The 18,430-nt window shown below is 46.3% G+C and overlaps 1 protein-coding gene, 1 long non-coding RNA gene and 1 pseudogene across 2 annotated transcripts; 2 read left to right on the top strand and 1 right to left on the bottom strand.

Moving 5' to 3' along the window:
• Positions 1-195: 195 nt before the first annotated feature.
• LOC127928219 (tyrosine-protein phosphatase non-receptor type 2-like) lies at positions 196-13,325 on the top strand (annotated as a pseudogene).
• A 134-nt stretch (positions 13,326-13,459) lies between these two features.
• On the bottom strand, positions 13,460-15,552 carry LOC127928215 (fap1 adhesin-like). The gene is made up of 4 exons (XM_052515349.1): positions 15,487-15,552; positions 14,537-15,157; positions 14,368-14,427; positions 13,460-13,764 (listed from the first exon to the last, which is right to left on the bottom strand). The coding sequence occupies exons 1-4, from the start codon at positions 15,550-15,552 to the stop codon at positions 13,534-13,536; spliced, it is 978 nt and encodes a 325-aa protein (XP_052371309.1). The 3' UTR covers positions 13,460-13,533.
• A 2,322-nt stretch (positions 15,553-17,874) lies between these two features.
• Positions 17,875-18,430, top strand: LOC127928216 (uncharacterized). The gene is made up of 2 exons (XR_008130949.1): positions 17,875-17,906; positions 18,176-18,430. It is a non-coding gene; the product is annotated as an uncharacterized LOC127928216 (long non-coding RNA).

Below are 18,430 nucleotides of genomic sequence, written 5' to 3'. Positions count from 1 at the left end.
TTGTTGGCCTCGTTAGGTCCTTCCCTGGCTTCCAAATTGGTACCACTACTGCCTCCTTCCAACTGCCTGGTAGTCCCCCCCCCTTCTACACTCTGTTGTACAACACCAATACCTTATCCAGAGCCTCATCACTAACATGGGCCAACATAATATAGCACACCTCCTCTTTCCCAGGTGAAGTTAACCCAGCCTTACCTATTGCCCTTTACACCTGTCATGGCGCAATCAACACATCATCTACATCCTCCCTCCTATCCAGCACTCCAGGATGCTCCGCCTCCTCTGACAAATGTACAAGAGCTATGCACTGAGACAAACACTTTGGCCATCATCTCTGCTTTCTCCTCAGCTGTTACTGCCACATCCTTCCCACTCGTCGACACTGGATAATCCCACTCCCTTCTGACCCCACTCATCCTTTTAATAATCTCCCACACTCCTCCCACAGGTGCCGCCCTTCCAATGGTGTCACAGAACCGACGCCAACATGACGGATCGTTCTCCTCGACAGGGATCTATCTGGTGGTTCCCCAAACTCTGTCCTGTGTGTACATTTTTGGGCTGATTTAAAATAACCAACTCATATTTACGCTTTGATGATTTGAATCAGCTGTGTAGCGTTAGAGAGCAACAACCAAGGTCAGAGTTTGGGCAACCCCCCAGACGAGGTGAACCATCCGTCAGGCAAAGAGGTCTGGTGGAGATGACGTAGATCCCCCACACAGTCGGCTGACTCTCCGCGGTAGATGGCTGTCAGTTGGGGCTAGCCAAGTTAACTCACCGTTGACAACGATAACATTCAGACTATATTCACAGGACAGAAATATCAATACCTAAAATGGAAAAACAGTTTGAGGAAATAGATTCGTCTGGGCAGTGGCAAAACCTTTATAATGTAAGTTGGGCATTCAAACGTGTTGTTTTCGGTTGCTAACCTAGCTAACGTTAGTTATGTTGCTAACTAAATTGGCTAGCTATCTGCCCGGTTACCAGCTAGCAATTATGCACATTTATCCATCATACTAGCTAGCACCAAACTATGTCATTTTAACGGTATATTGAATGGATAATACCAGTTAAACTGGTGTTCATCCTGAAAGATAGACTAAGCTTTTACAGGAGAAGAGTCAGACTTCCGGAAAATGTGCATCAACATTAGCTGGCTCGCCTGTTTCTGAGAAGTCGCAAACACTTCCGGAAATAATATGTGCGCATGCGTTGCCATATCTAGGAAACTGGGCAGATTTACAGCGAAGTGGATGTCTGGAGCTCAAGTTAACAACAGCCTATATAACTAACTACCTACTAGGCCACAAGGAACACACAGTCCTGTTTTCTAGTTGTAGTTATTATGACAGTGTTATGGTTCATGTTTGAGTTTTATATCCCTAGAGTTGAAAAATGTGTGATAGTAGTGCAGCAACAGTAGCCTTCTGTGTGTTATTGCGGTTTGTTTTATTTTACTATGACCAACAATGTCAGTATACGACGAGGTATTGCTCACTTATACCCTTTAATCATATATAATTGGAAAGCTTATATTGGAAAGACACATTTTCAGAATGTTCATGTCAACAGACCCTCTAGTGTTCATATCAGAATGACTTGTATAAATGGCTTTAAAAGGAAACCCTATTTTACAAGTGGTTCTGAAAGGTCATGAAATTACCTTTCCAATATAATGTAACGTATAATGAATAATGAAATGTGACTTTGGTTATAGAATCACCAAGTTACACACACAGCTAGAACAGGGTTTTAGAGGGATTTGTATTTACAGGGCCATCACAGTTCACACACAGCGAGAACAGGGTTTTAGAGGGCTTTGTATTTACAGGGCCATCACAGTTCACACACACAGCGAGTTAGGTAGTGTATATCCAGTAGCTGACCTAGGTAATTAGTTAGGTAGTGTATAGCTAGTAGCAAGCTGACCTAGGTAATTAGTTAGGTAGTGTATACCCGGTACCCAGTAGCAAGCTGACCTAGGTAAATAGTTAGGTAGTGTATACCCAGTAGTAAGCTCACCTAGGTAATTCGTTAGGTAGTGTATACCCAGTAGTAAGCTGACCTAGGTAATTAGTTAGGTAGTGTATACCCAGTAGCTGACCTAGGTAATTAGTTAGGTAGTGTATACCCAGTAGTAAGCTAAATGGCATATAGTAAGCTCACCCAGGTAAATAGTGAGGTAGTGTATACCCAGTAGTAAGCTGACCTAGGTAAATAGTTAGGTAGTGTTTACCCAGTAGCCAGTAGTAAGCTGACCTAGGTAATTAGTTAGGTAGTGTATACCCAGTAGCTGACCTAGGTAATTAGTTAGGTAGTGTATACCCAGTAGTAAGCTGACCTAGGTAATTAGTTAGGTAGTGTATACCCAGTAGTAAGCTGACCTAGGTAAATAGTTAGGTAGTGTATACCCAGTAGTAAGCTGACCTAGGTAAATAGTTAGGTAGTGTATAGCCAGTAGTAAGCTGACCTAGGTAAATAGTTAGGTAGTGTATAGCCAGTAGTAAGCTGACCTAGGTAAATAGTTAGGTAGTGTATAGCCAGTAGTAAGCTGACCTAGGTAAATAGTTAGGTAGTGTATAGCCAGTAGTAAGCTGACCTAGGTAATTAGTTAGGTAGTGTATACCCAGTAGCCAGTAGCAAGCTGACCTAGGTAAATAGTTAGGTAGTGTATACCCAGTAGTAAGCTGACCTAGGTAAATAGTTAGGTAGTGTATACCCAGTAGCTGACCTAGGTAAATAGTTAGGTAGTGTATACCCAGTAGTAAGCTGACCTAGGTAAATAGTTAGGTAGTGTAAACCCAGTAGTAAGCTGACCTAGGTAAATAGTTAGGTAGTGTATACCCAGTAGCCAGTAGCAAGCTGACCTAGGTAAATAGTTAGGTAGTGTATACCCAGTAGCAAGCTGACCTAGGTAAATAGTTAGGTAGTGTATACCCAGTAGCAAGCTGACCTAGGTAATTAGTTAGGTAGTGTATACCCAGTAGTAAGCTGACCTAGGTAATTAGTTAGGTAGTGTATACCCAGTAGCTGACCTAGGTAATTAGTTAGGTAGTGTATACCCAGTAGCTGACCTAGTTAATTAGTTAGGTAGTGTATACCCAGTAGCTGACCTAGGTAAATAGTTAGGTAGTGTATAGCTAGTAGTAAGCTCACCTAGGTAAATAGTTAGGTAGTGTAAACCCAGTAGTAAGCTGACCTAGGTAATTAGTTAGGTAGTGTATACCCAGTAGCTGACCTAGGTAATTAGTTAGGTAGTGTATACCCAGTAGCTGACCTAGGTAAATAGTTAGGTAGTGTATACCCAGTAGTAAGCTGACCTAGGTAAATAGTTAGGTAGTGTATACCCAGTAGTAAGCTGACCTAGGTAAATAGTTAGGTAGTGTATACCCAGTAGTAAGCTGACCTAGGTAAATAGTTAGGTAGTGTATACCCAGTAGTAAGCTGACCTAGGTAAATAGTTAGGTAGTGTATACCCAGTAGTAAGCTGACCTAGGTAAATAGTTAGGTAGTGTATACCCAGTAGCCAGTAGTAAGCTGACCTAGGTAAATAGTTAGGTAGTGTAAACCCAGTAGTAAGCCTTCTCAGAAGTTGATAACCTGTTTGTTAGTGCTCTTACTGCAGATGTCTGCTGGTAGTTGCTGTAGATCAGACCTGGACACCATTTGAATGAAAATCGTATTCACAGTCGCCGTCTGGTGTTTGTTCTCACTCTCTCTCAGGAAATACGAAACCGAGCCAGCGACTGTTCATATAAGGTGGCAGCACTTCCAGAGAATCACAATCGAAACCGATATAGAGATGTCAGCCCCTGTAAGTATCTTTCGTCTGTGCCACTATCATTCATGAAGTACGCTTCATTGAGTCATCAATGTGATGAATGTTTACACCTTGACGAGTCGCAAATAGTTTTCATTTACACATTTTAAATATATCTGGTTTCAGATGATCACAGTCGCGTTAAACTTGAAAACTCTGAAAATGACTACATCAATGCAAGTCTAGTCGTGGTGGAGGAAGCCCAAAGAACCTATATTCTGTCTCAGGTCAGTACATACACGTAGTTTAGTCATGGTGGACGAAGCCCAAAGAACCTATATTCTGTCTCAGGTCAGTACATACAAGAAGTTTAGTCATAGTGGACGAAGCCCAAAGAGCCTATATTCTGTCTCAGGTCAGTACATACAAGAAGTTTAGTCATAGTGGACGAAGCCCAAAGAGCCTATATTCTGTCTCAGGTCAGTACATACAAGAAGTTTAGTCATAGTGGACGAAGCCCAAAGAACCTATATTCTGTCTCAGGTCAGTACATACAAGAAGTTTAGTCATGGTGGACGAAGCCCAAAGAACCTATATTCTGTCTCAGGTCAGTACATACAAGAAGTTTAGTCATGGTGGACGAAGCCCAAAGAGCCTATATTCTGTCTCAGGTCAGTACATACAAGAAGTTTAGTCATAGTGGACGAAGCCCAAAGAACCTATATTCTGTCTCAGGTCAGTACATACAAGAAGTTTAGTCATGGTGGACGAAGCCCAAAGAACCTATATTCTGTCTCAGGTCAGTACATACAAGAAGTCTAGTCATAGTGGACGAAGCCCAAAGAACCTATATTCTGTCTCAGGTCAGTACATACAAGAAGTTTAGTCATAGTGGACGAAGCTCAAAGAACCTTATTCTGTCTCAGGTCAGTACATACAAGAAGTTTAGTCATAGTGGACGAAGCCCAAATAACCTATATTCTGTCTCAGGTCAGTACATACAAGAAGTTTAGTCATGGTGGACGAAGCCCAAAGAACCTATATTCTGTCTCAGGTCAGTACATACAAGAAGTTTAGTCATGGTGGACGAAGCTCAAATAACCTATATTCTGTCTCAGGTCAGTACATACACGTAGTTTAGTCATATTGGACGAAGCCCAAAAAGCCTATATTCTGTCTCAGGTCAGTACATACACGTAGCTCAGACATTTCCATTCATTCTGTACTGATCACTAAACAGTGTACTAAGGATTGTGTATCTACATTTCAAGGGTTGGTCTGTGTTTCAGTTGGTGATGAAGCAGTGTGTTGTGTTTTCTCCCAAAGGGCCCCTTGAAGAACACCTGCGGTCACTTCTGGTTGATGGTCTGGGAGCAGAACTCCAAAGCTGTTATAATGCTGAACAGAATCCTAGAGAAGGGGTCTGTAAGTAGCCTACATACATGTTATAATGCTGAACAGAATCCTAGAGAAGGGGTCTGTAAGTAGCCTACATACATGTTACAATGCTGAACAGAATCCTAGAGAAGGGGTCTGTAAGTAGCCTACATACATGTTATAATGCTGAACAGAATCCTAGAGAAGGGGTCTGTAAGTAGCCTACATACATGTTATAATGCTGAACAGAATCCTAGAGAAGGGGTCTGTAAGTAGCCTAAATACATGTTATAATGCTGAACAGAATCCTAGAGAAGGGGTCTGTAAGTAGCCTACATACATGTTATAATGCTCCCCAGAATCAGAGAAGGGGTTTGTAAGTAGCCTACATACATGTTATAATGCTGAACAGAATCCTAGAGAAGGGGTCTGTACTAGCCTACATACATGTTATAATGCTGAACAGAATCCTAGAGAAGGGGGACTGTAAGTAGCCTACATACATGTTATAATGCTGAACAGAATCCTAGAGAAGGGGTCTGTAAGTAGCCTACATACATGTTATAATGCTGAACAGAATCCTAGAGAAGGGGTCTGTAAGTAGCCTACATACATGTTATAATGCTGAACAGAATCCACAGAGAAGGGGTCTGTAAGTAGCTACATACATGTTATAATGCTGGAATCCTAGAGAAGGGGTCTGTAAGTAGCCTACATACATGTTATAATGCTGAACAGAATCCTAGAGAAGGGGTCTTCCTACATACATGTTATAATGCCCTGAACAGAATCCTAGAGAAGGGGTCTGTAAGTAGCCTACATACATGTTATAATGCTGAACAGAATCCTAGAGAGGGGTCTGAAGTAGCCCACATACATGTTATAATGCTGAACAGAATCCTAGAGAAGGGGTCTGTAAGTAGCCTACATACATGTTATAATGCTGAACAGAATCCTAGAGAAGGGGTCTGTAAGTAGCCTACATACATGTTATAATGCTGAACAGAATCCTAGAGAAGGGGTCTGTAAGTAGCCTACATACATGTTATAATGCTGAACAGAATCCTAGAGAAGGGGTCTGTAAGTAGCCTACATACATGTTATAATGCTGAACAGAATCCTAGAGAAGGGGTCTGTTCAGGTAGCCTACATACATGTTATAATGCTGAACAGAATCCTAGAAGGGGTCTGTAGGTAGCCCACATACATGTTATAATGCTGAACAGAATCCTTGAGAAGGGGTCTGTAAGTAGCCTACATACATGTTATAATGCTGAACAGAATCCTAGAGAAGGGGTCTGTAAGTAGCCTACATACATGTTATAATGCAACAGAATCCTAGAGAAGGGGTCTGTAAGTAGCCTACATACATGTTATAATGCTGAACAGAATCCTCAAGGTTATAATGCTGAACAGAATCCTGGTCAAGGGGTCTGTAGCCTTTACATGTTATAATGCTGAACAGAATCCTAGAGAAGGGGTCTGTAAGTAGCCTACATACATGTTATAATGCTGAACAGAATCCTAGAGAAGGGGTCTGTAAGTAGCCTACATACATGTTATAATGCTGAACAGAATCCTAGAGAAGGGGTCTGTAAGTAGCCTACATACATGTTATAATGCTGAACAGAATCCTAGAGAAGGGGTCTGTAAGTAGCCTACATACATGTTATAATGCTGAACAGAATCCTAGAGAAGGGGTCTGTAAGTAGCCTACATACATGTTATAATGCTGAACAGAATCCTAGAGAAGGGGTCTGTAAGTTACATACATGTTATAATGCTGAACAGAGTCCCCAACAGGAGAAGTGTGCTCAGTACTACAGCTGACTGATGTATTGGGAGAAGTGTGCAACAGTACTACAGCTGACTGATGTATTGTCCCCCCCCAACAGGAGAAGTGTGCTCAGTACTACAGCTGACTAATGTATTGTCCCCCAACAGGAGAAGTGTCCTCAGTACTACAGCTGACTGTCTGATGTATTGTCCCCCCCCAACAGGAGAAGTGTGCTCAGTACTGGCCTACAGCTGAGGAACAGCAGCTACTTACACTGACACAGGGTTTGTCGTGACGCTAGTGAAGGAAGAGGACAAGTCCAACTACATCATACGAGTGTTGGAGCTGAGGAACACAGAGGTGAGCTCTTCGTCTCCGCACAGGACTCTGTGTCATGAGGACGTTGCTGTTAGCAACAGTCACCGTAATAAAACGACATGTCCTCTATCCAGACAGGAGGAACCACAGAGATATACCACTTTCACTAACCACCTGGCCTGACTTTGGCGTCCCAGAATCCCGGCCTCTTTCCTCAACTTCCTGGTCAAGGTGCGGGAGTCTGGCTCATTGGGGCCGAGCACGGGCCCTCCGTGGTCCACTGCAGCGCTGGGATTGGACGCTCGGGGACCTTCTCGTTGGACACGTGTCTCATCCTGGTAACATCAATACTTCCTGTTTTTACATTGTAATTGAATCCCCAGAGGTTGGTATGACAGTAGACCAGCTTCCTGTTCAGGGACTGTCCTTGGACATTGAGCCTGTTCCCGCTACAGACAAGCCCAAGGTTGGTATGAAAGTAGACCAGCTTCCTGTTCAGGGACTGTCCTTGGACATTGAGTCTGTTCCGCTACAGACAAGCCCGAGGTTAGACCAGCTTCCTGTTCAGGGACTGTCCTTGGACATTGAGCCTGTTCCCGCTACAGACAAGCCCGAGGTTAGACTAGCTTCCTGTTCAGGGACTGTCCTTGGACATTGAGTCTGTTCCCGCTACAGACAAGCCCGAGGTTAGACCAGCTTCCTGTTCAGGGACTGTCCTTGGACATACAGATACAGGAGATTCTGTCTCGGACAAGGCTCTACTACGTGGTGTTTCACATCAGCTCCTGGTCAAACTGTATTTTTAACCAGGTATTTATATATATATATAACCCTAACCCTTTATTTAACCAGATATTTATATATATAACCCTATATTTAACCAGGTATTTATATATATATATAAACCCTTTATTTAACCAGGTATTTATTTATATATATAACCCTTTATTTAACCAGGTATTTATATATATATATATAACCCTTTATTTAACCAGGTATTTATATATATATATAACCCTTTATTTAACCAGGTAGGCCAGTTAGAATAAGTTCTCATTTATAACTGCTTTATTTGGCCAGGTAAAGCAAAGCAGTGCGATACAAACATAACACAGAGTTACACATGGAATAAACAACAAACACAGAGTTACACATGGAATAAACAACAACACAGAGTTACACATGGAGTAAACAACAACACAGAGTTACACATGGAATAAACAACAACACAGAGTTACACATGGAGTAAACAACAACACAGAGTTACACATGGAGTAAACAACAACACAGAGTTACACATGGAATAAACAACAACACAGAGTTACACATGGAATAAACAACAACACAGAGTTACACATGGAGTAAACAACAACACAGAGTTACACATGGAATAAACAACAACACAGAGTTACACATGGAGTAAACAACAACACAGAGTTACACATGGAGTAAACAACAACACAGAGTTACACATGGAATAAACAACAACACAGAGTTACACATGGAGTAAACAACAACACAGAGTTACACATGGAATAAACAACAACACAGAGTTACACATGGAATAAACAACAACACAGAGTTACACATAAACAAACGTACAGTCAATAACACAATAGAAAGATCTATGTACAGTGTGTGCAAATGTGGAAGAGTAGGGAGGTAAGGCAATAAATAGGCCATAGAGGAGAAATAATTACAATTTAGCATTAATACTGGAGTGGTAGATGTGCAGATGATGATGTGCAAGTCGAGATACTGGGGTGCAAAAGGAGCAAAAATAAATAACAATATGTGGATGAGGTAGTTGGCTGGGTTATTTACAGATGGGCTATTTACAGATGTGCTGTGTCTCCAGGCTAAATGTACTGTTCAGCATTATGTAGACCAGCCGGTCTTGTCCCTGGTGTTGTGGGTGAAGTCATTCTCTCTCTCCTGTCCAGATGGACAAGAGGAAGGACTCGTCGTCAGTGGACATTCTGAGAGTTCTGCTGGACATGAGGGAGTACCGGATGGGTCTGATCCAGACTCCTGACCAGCTACGTTTCTCCTACAGGGCTGTCCTGGAGGGAGCCAAGAGCATCATGGGAGACTACTCTGCACAGGTAAACACCGCTAACCCTAACCACACACCTAGCTAGCTGGAGGGAGCCAAGAGCATCATGGGAGACTGCTCTGCACAGGTAAACACCGCTAACCCTAACCACACACCTAGCTAGCTGGAGGGAGCCAAGAGCATCATGGGAGACTGCTCTGCACAGGTAAACACTGCTAACCCTAACCACACACCTAGCTAGCTGGAGGGAGCCAAGAGCATCATGGGAGACTGCTCTGCACAGGTACACACTGTAACTAGTGTAAGGGATGAGTCCTGTGTCACCGTGAAACGATTTGGGGGGTTGTGACACTGTACAGGGTCATTCTGGGGCGGCAGGTAGCCGAGTAGTTAGAGCGTTGGACTAGTAACCGAAAGGTTGCAAGATCGAATCCCCGAGTTGACAACGTAAAAATCTGCTGTTTTGTCCCTGAACAGGCAGTTAACCCACTGCTCCTAGGCCGTCATTGAAAATAAGAATATGTTCTTAACTGATTTGCCTGGTTAAATAAAGGTAAAATAAAAAAATGTTGCTGTATGGGAGAGTAGAGGACTGTCAATGTGAAACTAGACATGAACAGAACTGTGTCTTCATTAACTACTGTCCTGTCTGTCTGTCTGTCTGTCTGTCTGTCTGTCTGTCTGTCTGTCTGTCTGTCTGTTGGTCATTAACTACTGTCCTGTCTGTCTGTCTGTCTGTCTGTCTGTCTGTCTGTCTGTCTGTCTGTCTGTCTGTCTGTCTGTCTGTCTGTCTGTCTGTCTGTCTTAGATGGTCATGTCTGTCTGTCTGTCTGTCTGTCTGTCTGTCTGTCTGTCTGTCTGTCTGTCTGTCTGTCTGTTGGTCATTAACTACTGTCCTGTCTGTCTGTTGGTCATTAACTACTGTCCTGTCTGTCTGTACAGAGCCAGAAGAGAGAGCTGTCCAGAGAGGACAGAGCGGCAGTATGTGATTCTCCGCCTGCCCCCCCTCCCAGGTGGCTCTCTGACACCCCCCCCCCCTCTACCCCCACCACGACCTTTAGACACCCCCGCCCCCCCTCTAACCCCACCACGACCTTTAGACACCCCCGCCCCCCGTCCCCTCTACCCCCACCACGACCTTTAGACACCCCCACCCCCCCTCTACCACGACCTTTAGTTGCCCCCCCATCCCCTCTACCCCCACCACGGCCTTTAGACGCCCCCAATCCCCCCAGGCCCTCAGAAAAGCCCAACGGCCAGCCACTGCCCTGTGTGGAGCCTGAGCCTGTGGCGTTGTCCAGAGAGGACCGGACATCAGGAGACGGGACAGATCCAGACAGCTCAGAGAAGGACCTGGCGGAGGTGCCAAGGTCAGTACACCTCCAGTTGTATTCCCCTCTACTGCTTCTCTCTATTGTCTGCTTACCTCCTCCTACTGAAGCTGGCTGTGGGCCTTCAGTGCTGGGCAGACTGTCTAGACCCTTCCAGACTCACACGTTTAGATGTCATTCAATTAGGACCCCCCCAGACTCACACGTTTAGATGGCAATCAATTAGGACCCCCAGACTCACATGTTTAGATGGCATTCAATTAGGACCCCCCCAGACTCACATGTTTAGATGGCATTCAATTAGGACCCCCAGACTCACATGTTTAGATGGCATTCAATTAGGACCCTTCCAGAGATGGCATTCAATTAGGACCCCATGTTTAGATGGCATTCAATTAGGACCCCCCAGACTCACATGTTTAGATGGCATTCAATTAGGACCCCCCCCCCCCAGACTCACATGTTTAGATGGCATTCAATTAGACTCACATGTTTAGACCCTTCCCTTCCAGACTCACATGTTTAGATGGAATTCAATTAGGACCCCCAGACTCACATGTTTAGATGGCATTCAATTAGGACCCCCCAGACTCACATGTTTAGATGGCATTCAATTAGGACCCCCCTCACAGACTCACATGTTTAGATGGCATTCAATTAGGACCCCCCAGACTCACATGTTTAGATGGCATTCCCCCAGACTCACATGTTTAGATTAGACATTCCCCCCCCAGACTCACATGTTTAGATGGCATTCAATTAGGACCCCCAGACTCACATGTTTAGATGGCATTCAATTAGGACCCCCAGACTCACATGTTTAGATGGCATTCAATTAGGACCCCCCTCAGACTCATTCATGTTCCAGACTAGTTTAGACTGCATTCAATTAGGACCCCCCAGACTCACATGTTTAGATGGCATTCAATTAGGACCCCCCCCCAGACTCACATGTTTAGACTGCATTCAATTAGGACCCTTCCAGACTTCTCTAACCATGTAATGAAACCCTCATCCTATCATCTTCTTCCAGTCTGAGGAAGAGACACAGGGAGGAGCGTATCGCCTGCACGGCCCAGAAGCTTCACCTGATGAAACAGAGACTGACGAACACAGAGAGGCAGAGAGAACGCTGGCTGTACTGGAGGCCTGTCCTGCTCAACATGGGGGCTGGAGCTGCCGTGGCCCTGGGGCTAGTGGTGGTTTGGCTCTTCTCCCAGTGATTTCCCTCCCTCTGTCAGAGCTGCCGTGGCCCTGGGGCTAGTGGTGGTTTGGCTCTTCTCCCAGTGATTTCCCTCCCTCTGTCAGAGCTGCCGTGGCCCTGGGGCTAGTGGTGGTTTGGCTCTTCTCCCAGTGATTTCCCTCCCTCTGTCAGAGCTGCCGTGGCCCTGGGGCTAGTGGTGGTTTGGCTCTTCTCCCAGTGATTTCCCTCCCTCTGTCAGAGCTGCCGTGGCCCTGGGGCTAGTGGTGGTTTGGCTCTTCTCCCAGTGATTTCCCTCCCTCTGTCAGAGCTGCCGTGGCCCTGGGGCTAGTGGTGGTTTGGCTCTTCTCCCAGTGATTTCCCTCCCTCTGTCAGAGCTGCCGTGGCCCTGGGGCTAGTGGTGGTTTGGCTCTTCTCCCAGTGATACCCCCTCCCTCTCTGTCTTTTTTGCACCAGTACCTGGGACACGGTGCCCTCTCTCTCTCTCTGTAAGATACATTCTCATGGTCTGTTTGTGTATTTATTTCTACAGGTCAAAACCAAGATTGGGGTCAATTCCATTTTTGATTCCTGTCAATTCAGGAAGCACACTGAAATTCCAAATTTCAATTCTCTTCAAGCTTTTTTTAAAAAATGATTTAACATTTTGAATGTAGTTTTACTTTCTGAATTGACATGGTGTTGAACTCAACCCTGGTGGAAAGGTCAGAGATCAAACCGTCCCAGTGTATATTCTGGTTCCTGTTTAAAGTTCTTGGTGGTAACATCTTGTCTCAGGCTGTTGGTGCTCCAGTTGGCAGCACCTGATGAATGTACTGTCTGAACCCCCCTATGCAGCAGCAACAGACATCATGTGCAAAAGGCTCAGTACGAAACAACAAACATCTTGACTTTTTTACTTTTTCTTCCGTTCATTCTTTTTATTTCATTTTAAAAGGTCAGATTGTTTCATTGATATGGTTGATGTACGTATTTGACAGGAAGCACTTCAAAGGCTGGGTGTCACCTCTTTTGGGGGATCCTCTCATAGAGCACACAGTGCAACAGGAACATAGAGGTCAGAGGTCAACAGTAGAACTGTTCTCTAACCAAAACAACATACTTTGTTCTTCATAATGCTGATGGTGCTTTGACATGTGTTCCTGACCAGACACGGTTCTTGTGTCAGCAGGGCCCGGACCGGACAGGTTCCCCCTGTTAGTCTGGTCTCTACCTACCAACCCACGTTGTTGTGTACTGGGTCCATACAGCAGGTTCCCCCTGGTCCGTTAGTCTGGTCTCTACCTACCAACCCACGTTGTTGTGTACCGGGTCCATACAGCAGGTTCCCCCTGGTCCGTTAGTCTGGTCTCTACCTACCAACCCACGTTGTTGTGTACCGGGTCCATACAGCAGGTTCCCCTGGTCCGTTAGTCTGGTCTCTACCTACCAACCCACGTTGTTGTGTACAGCAGGTTCCCCCTGGGTCCATACAGCAGGTTCCCCCTGTTAGTCTGGTCCTACCAACCCACGTTGTTGTGTACTGGGTCCATACAGCAGGTCTACCTACCAACCCACTGGGTTACAGCAGGTTCCCCTGTTACTGGCAGCTCATCCAGGATGTCTCTCCTGGTGGACTTCTCAGCTAGCTTGTTTAAAGTCTGCTTATGAGGTTATATCTGATATGACAAGCTTGGTAACCTGAGTTTATTTTATTTAGTTGTAGTATTATTCATCTGATGCTGGCTGACTGACTGGCTGACTGGCTGACTGACTGGCTGGCTGACTGGCTGGCTGACTGACTGGCTGACTGGAAGATTGACTGACTGGCTGGATGGCTGACTGACTGGCTGGCTGGCTGACTGACTGGCTGGATGGCTGACTGACTGGATGGCTGACTGACTGGCTGGCTGACTGGCTGGATGGCTGACTGACTGGCTGGATGGCTGACTGACTGGGCTGGCTGGCTGGCTGGATGGCTGACTGACTGACTGACTGGACTGACTGGCTGGATGGCTGACTGGCTGGATGGCTGACTGACTGGATGGCTGGCTGGCTGATTGACTGACTGACTGACTGACTGGTTGTCCGTTAGTCTGGTCTGGCTGGCTGGCTGGATGGCTGGATGGCTGACTGACTGACTGACTGACTGACTGACTGGCTGGATGGCTGGATGGCTGACTGGCTGGATGGCTGACTGACTGGATGGCTGGCTGGCTGATTGACTGACTGGCTGGCTGACTGGATGGCTGACTGGCTGGTGGCTGACTGACTGGCTGGCTGACTGGCCATTGACTGACTGGCTGGCTGGCTGGATGGCTGACCCACTGGCTGGCTGGATGCTCATCCAGGATGGCTGACTGACTGACTGGCTGGCTGGCTGATGGGTGATATCTGACTGATTGGTACTGAGTTTATTGACTGGCTGGATGGCTGATCTGACTGGCTGGATGGCTGACTGACTGGCTGGCTGGCTGGCTGATTGACTGACTGGCTGGCTGACTGGATGGCTGACTGGCTGGATGGCTGACTGACTGGCTGGCTGACTGGCTGATGACTGACTGGCTGGCTGACTGGCTGGATGGCTGGATGGCTGACTGGCTGGATGGCTGACTGACTGGGCTGGCTGGCTGATTGACTGACTGACTGGCTGGATGGCTGACTGACTGACTGACTGACTGACTGACTGGCTGGATGGCTGATGGCTGACTGGCTGGCTGACTGACTGGACTGGCTGGCTGGCTGATTGACTGACTGGCTGGCTGACTGGATGGCTGACTGGCTGGATGGCTGACTGACTGGCTGGCTGACTGGCTGATTGACTGACTGGCTGGCTGACTGGCTGGATGGCTGACTGACTGGCTGGCTGACTGGCTGGCTGGCTGATGGCTGACTGACTGGCTGGATGGCTGACTGACTGACTGGCTGGCTGGCTGGATGGCTGACTGACTGACTGATGACTGACTGACTGGCTGGCTGGCTGGCTGGCTGGCTGGCTGGATGGATGGATGGATGGCTGACTGACTGACTGACTGACTGACTGGCTGGCTGGATGGCTGACTGACTGGCTGATTGACTGACTGGCTGGATGACTGGCTGACTGGATGGCTGACTGGCTGGATGACTGGCTGGCTGGCTGGCTGGCTGGATGGATGGATGGCTGACTGACTGACTGGCTGGCTGGCTGGATGGCTGGATGGCTGACTGACTGGCTGACTGACTGGCTGGATGGATGACTGGCTGGATGACTGGCTGGATGGCTGACTGGCTGGATGGATGACTGGCTGGCTGACTGGCTGACTGGATGGCTGACTGGCTGGATGACTGGCTGGCTGACTGGCTGGATGGCTGACTAGATGGCTGATGCCCAGCAGACAGTAAGGAGAAGTGATGTATAACAGGAGCCTTGGTCTCTGTGTTGCAGCATGGACAGAGAAACTCCTGCGTGTGTGTGTGTGTGTGTGTGTGTGTGTGTGTGTGTGTGTGTGTGTGTGTGTGTGTGTGTGTGTGTGTGTGTGTGTGTGTGTGTGTGTGTGTGTGTGTGTGTGTGTGTGTGTGTGTGTGTGTGTGTGTGTGTGTGTGAAAGCAAGGTGTCAATATGATGTGGTTGTATCTTTTACTCTGTTGCTTTTAAAACCCCCAAAATACTTGAATGTGCCTTTACGGTAGTCCCAGGGTTACCATAGTAACGTGGTAGGGAACGGAGCTCTGTTTGCTATTAGGACAGTGTGACAGAGTTGACTTCATATACCCTGAATGGTCATTGTCCTGTATACTGTCGATCAAAAATAAACCGTGTGGCTAAACTCAAATAGGAATGTATGGTTGTGTGGACTATATAGGGGAAAGGGTTCCATAGGGCTCTGGTCAATAGTAGTGCACTATATAGGGGAAAGGGTTCCATAGGGCTCTGGTCAATAGTAGTGCACTATATAGGGGAAAGGGTTCCATAGGGCTCTGGTCAATAGTAGTGCACTATATAGGGGAAAGGGTTCCATAGGGCTCTGGTCAATAGTAGTGCACTATATAGGGGAAAGGGTTCCATAGGGCTCTGGTCAATAGTAGTGCACTATATAGGGGAAAGGGTTCCATAGGGCTCTGGTCAATAGTAGTGCACTATATAGGGGAAAGGGTTCCATAGGGCTCTGGTCAATAGTAGTGCACTATATAGGGGAAAGGGTTCCATAGGGCTCTGGTCAATAGTAGTGCACTATATAGGGGAAAGGGTTCCATAGGGCTCTGGTCAATAGTAGTGCACTATATAGGGGAAAGGGTTCCATAGGGCTCTGGTCAATAGTAGTGCACTATATAGGGGAAAGGGTTCCATAGGGCTCTGGTCAATAGTAGTGCACTATATAGGGGAAAGGGTTCCATAGGGCTCTGGTCAATAGTAGTGCACTATATAGGGGAAAGGGTTCCATAGGGCTCTGGTCAATAGTAGTGCACTATATAGGGGAAAGGGTTCCATAGGGCTCTGGTCAATAGTAGTGCACTATATAGGGAAAGGGTTCCATAGGGCTCTGGTCAATAGTAGTGCACTATATAGGGAAAGGGTTCCATAGGGCTCTGGTCAATAGTAGTGCACTATATAGGGGAAAGGGTTCCATAGGGCTCTGGTCAATAGTAGTGCACTATATAGGGAAAGGGTTCCATAGGGCTCTGGTCAATAGTAGTGCACTATATAGGGGAAAGGGTTCCATAGGGCTCTGGTCAATAGTAGTGCACTATATAGGGAAAGGGTTCCATAGGGCTCTGGTCAATAGTAGTGCACTATATAGGGAAAGGGTTCCATAGGGCTCTGGTCAATAGTAGTGCACTATATAGGGGAAAGGGTTCCATAGGGCTCTGGTCAATAGTAGTGCACTATATAGGGAAAGGGTTCCATAGGGCTCTGGTCAATAGTAGTGCACTATATAGGGGAAAGGGTTCCATAGGGCTCTGGTCAATAGTAGTGCACTATATAGGGGAAAGGGTTCCATAGGGCTCTGGTCAATAGTAGTGCACTATATAGGGGAAAGGGTTCCATAGGGCTCTGGTCAATAGTAGTGTTCCACTATATAGGGGAAAGGGTTCCATAGGGCTCTGGTCAATAGTAGTGCACTATATAGGGGAAAGGGTTCCATAGGGCTCTGGTCAATAGTAGTGCACTATATAGGGGAAAGGGTTCCATAGGGCTCTGGTCAATAGTAGTGCACTATAGGGGAAAGGGTTCCATAGGACTCTGGTCAATAGTAGTGCACTATATAGGGGAAAGGGGAAAGGGTTCCATAGGGCTCTGGTCAATAGTAGTGCACTATATAGGGTAAAGGGTTCCATAGGGCTCTGGTCAATAGTAGTGCACTATATAGGGGAAAGGGTTCCATAGGGCTCTGGTCAATAGTAGTGCACTATATCAGGGGAAAGGGTTCCATAGGGCTCTGGTCAATAGTAGTGCACTATATAATAGGGGAAAGGGTTCCATAGGGCTCTGGTCAATAGTAGTGCCTCTATATATAGGGGAAAGGGTTCCATAGGGCTCTGGTCAATAGTAGTGCACTATATAGGGGAAAGGGTTCCATAGGGCTCTGGTCAATAGTAGTGCACTATATAGGGGAAAGGGTTCCATAGGGCTCTGGTCAATAGTAGTGCACTATATAGGGGAAAGGGTTCCATAGGGCTCTGGTCAATAGTAGTGCACTATATAGGGGAAAGGGTTCCATTTGGGACTCCAACATTGTGATGACACTGGACGATCCTCCACGATTGGTTATGGTTTAGGCAGGTAATGCTGGCCTCGGTAATACTGGCCTCGGTAATACTGGCCTCGGTAATACTGGCCTCTGTAATACTGGCCTCGGTAATACTGGCCTCTGTAATACTGGCCTCGGTAATACTGGCCTCTGTAATACTGGCCTCTGTAATACTGGCCTCGGTAATACTGGCCTCTGTAATACTGGCCTCTGTAATACTGGCCTCGGTAATACTGGCCTCTGTAATACTGGCCTCTGTAATACTGGCCTTGGTAATACTGGCCTCTGTAATACTGGCCTCAATAAAATGTATTGGCCTCTGTAATACTTACTGGCCTCGAGTAATACTGGCCTCAGTAATACTGGCCTCAGGTAATACTGGTAATACTGCCTCTGTAATACTGGCCTCTGTAATACTGGCCTCTACTGGCTGTAATACTGGCCTCGAGTAATACTGGCCTCTGTAATACTGGCCTCTGTAATACTGGCCTCTGTAATACTGGGATCCCGTAATACATTTCTGTAATACTGGCCTTGGTAATAATGGCCTCTGTAATACTGGCCTCGGTAATACTGGCCTCGAAATACTGGCCTCGGTTAATACTGGCTTCTGTAATACTGGCCTCGAATACTGGCCTCAGTAATACTGGCCTCGGTAATACTGGCCTCGGTAATACTGGCCTCTGTAATACTGGCCTCGGTAATACTGGCCTCTGTAATACTGGCCTCGGTAATACTGGCCTCTGTAATACTGGTCTCAGAACAGCGTGGACCATAACATTCCATTTGTTTGTTGTTTCCCATGAGATTTAAGAGGGGTTTTATGTCACAACCTGACTGATAATGTTTTAAAAAACAACCTGAACTTGTTCAATAAAATGTATTTTTTTAAACTG

The sequence above is a fragment of the Oncorhynchus keta genome, unplaced genomic scaffold (assembly GCF_023373465.1).
Source record: "Oncorhynchus keta strain PuntledgeMale-10-30-2019 unplaced genomic scaffold, Oket_V2 Un_scaffold_23736_pilon_pilon, whole genome shotgun sequence".
Lineage (NCBI taxonomy): Eukaryota > Metazoa > Chordata > Actinopteri > Salmoniformes > Salmonidae > Oncorhynchus > Oncorhynchus keta.
This window is presented reverse-complemented; position numbering and strand designations above follow the sequence as displayed.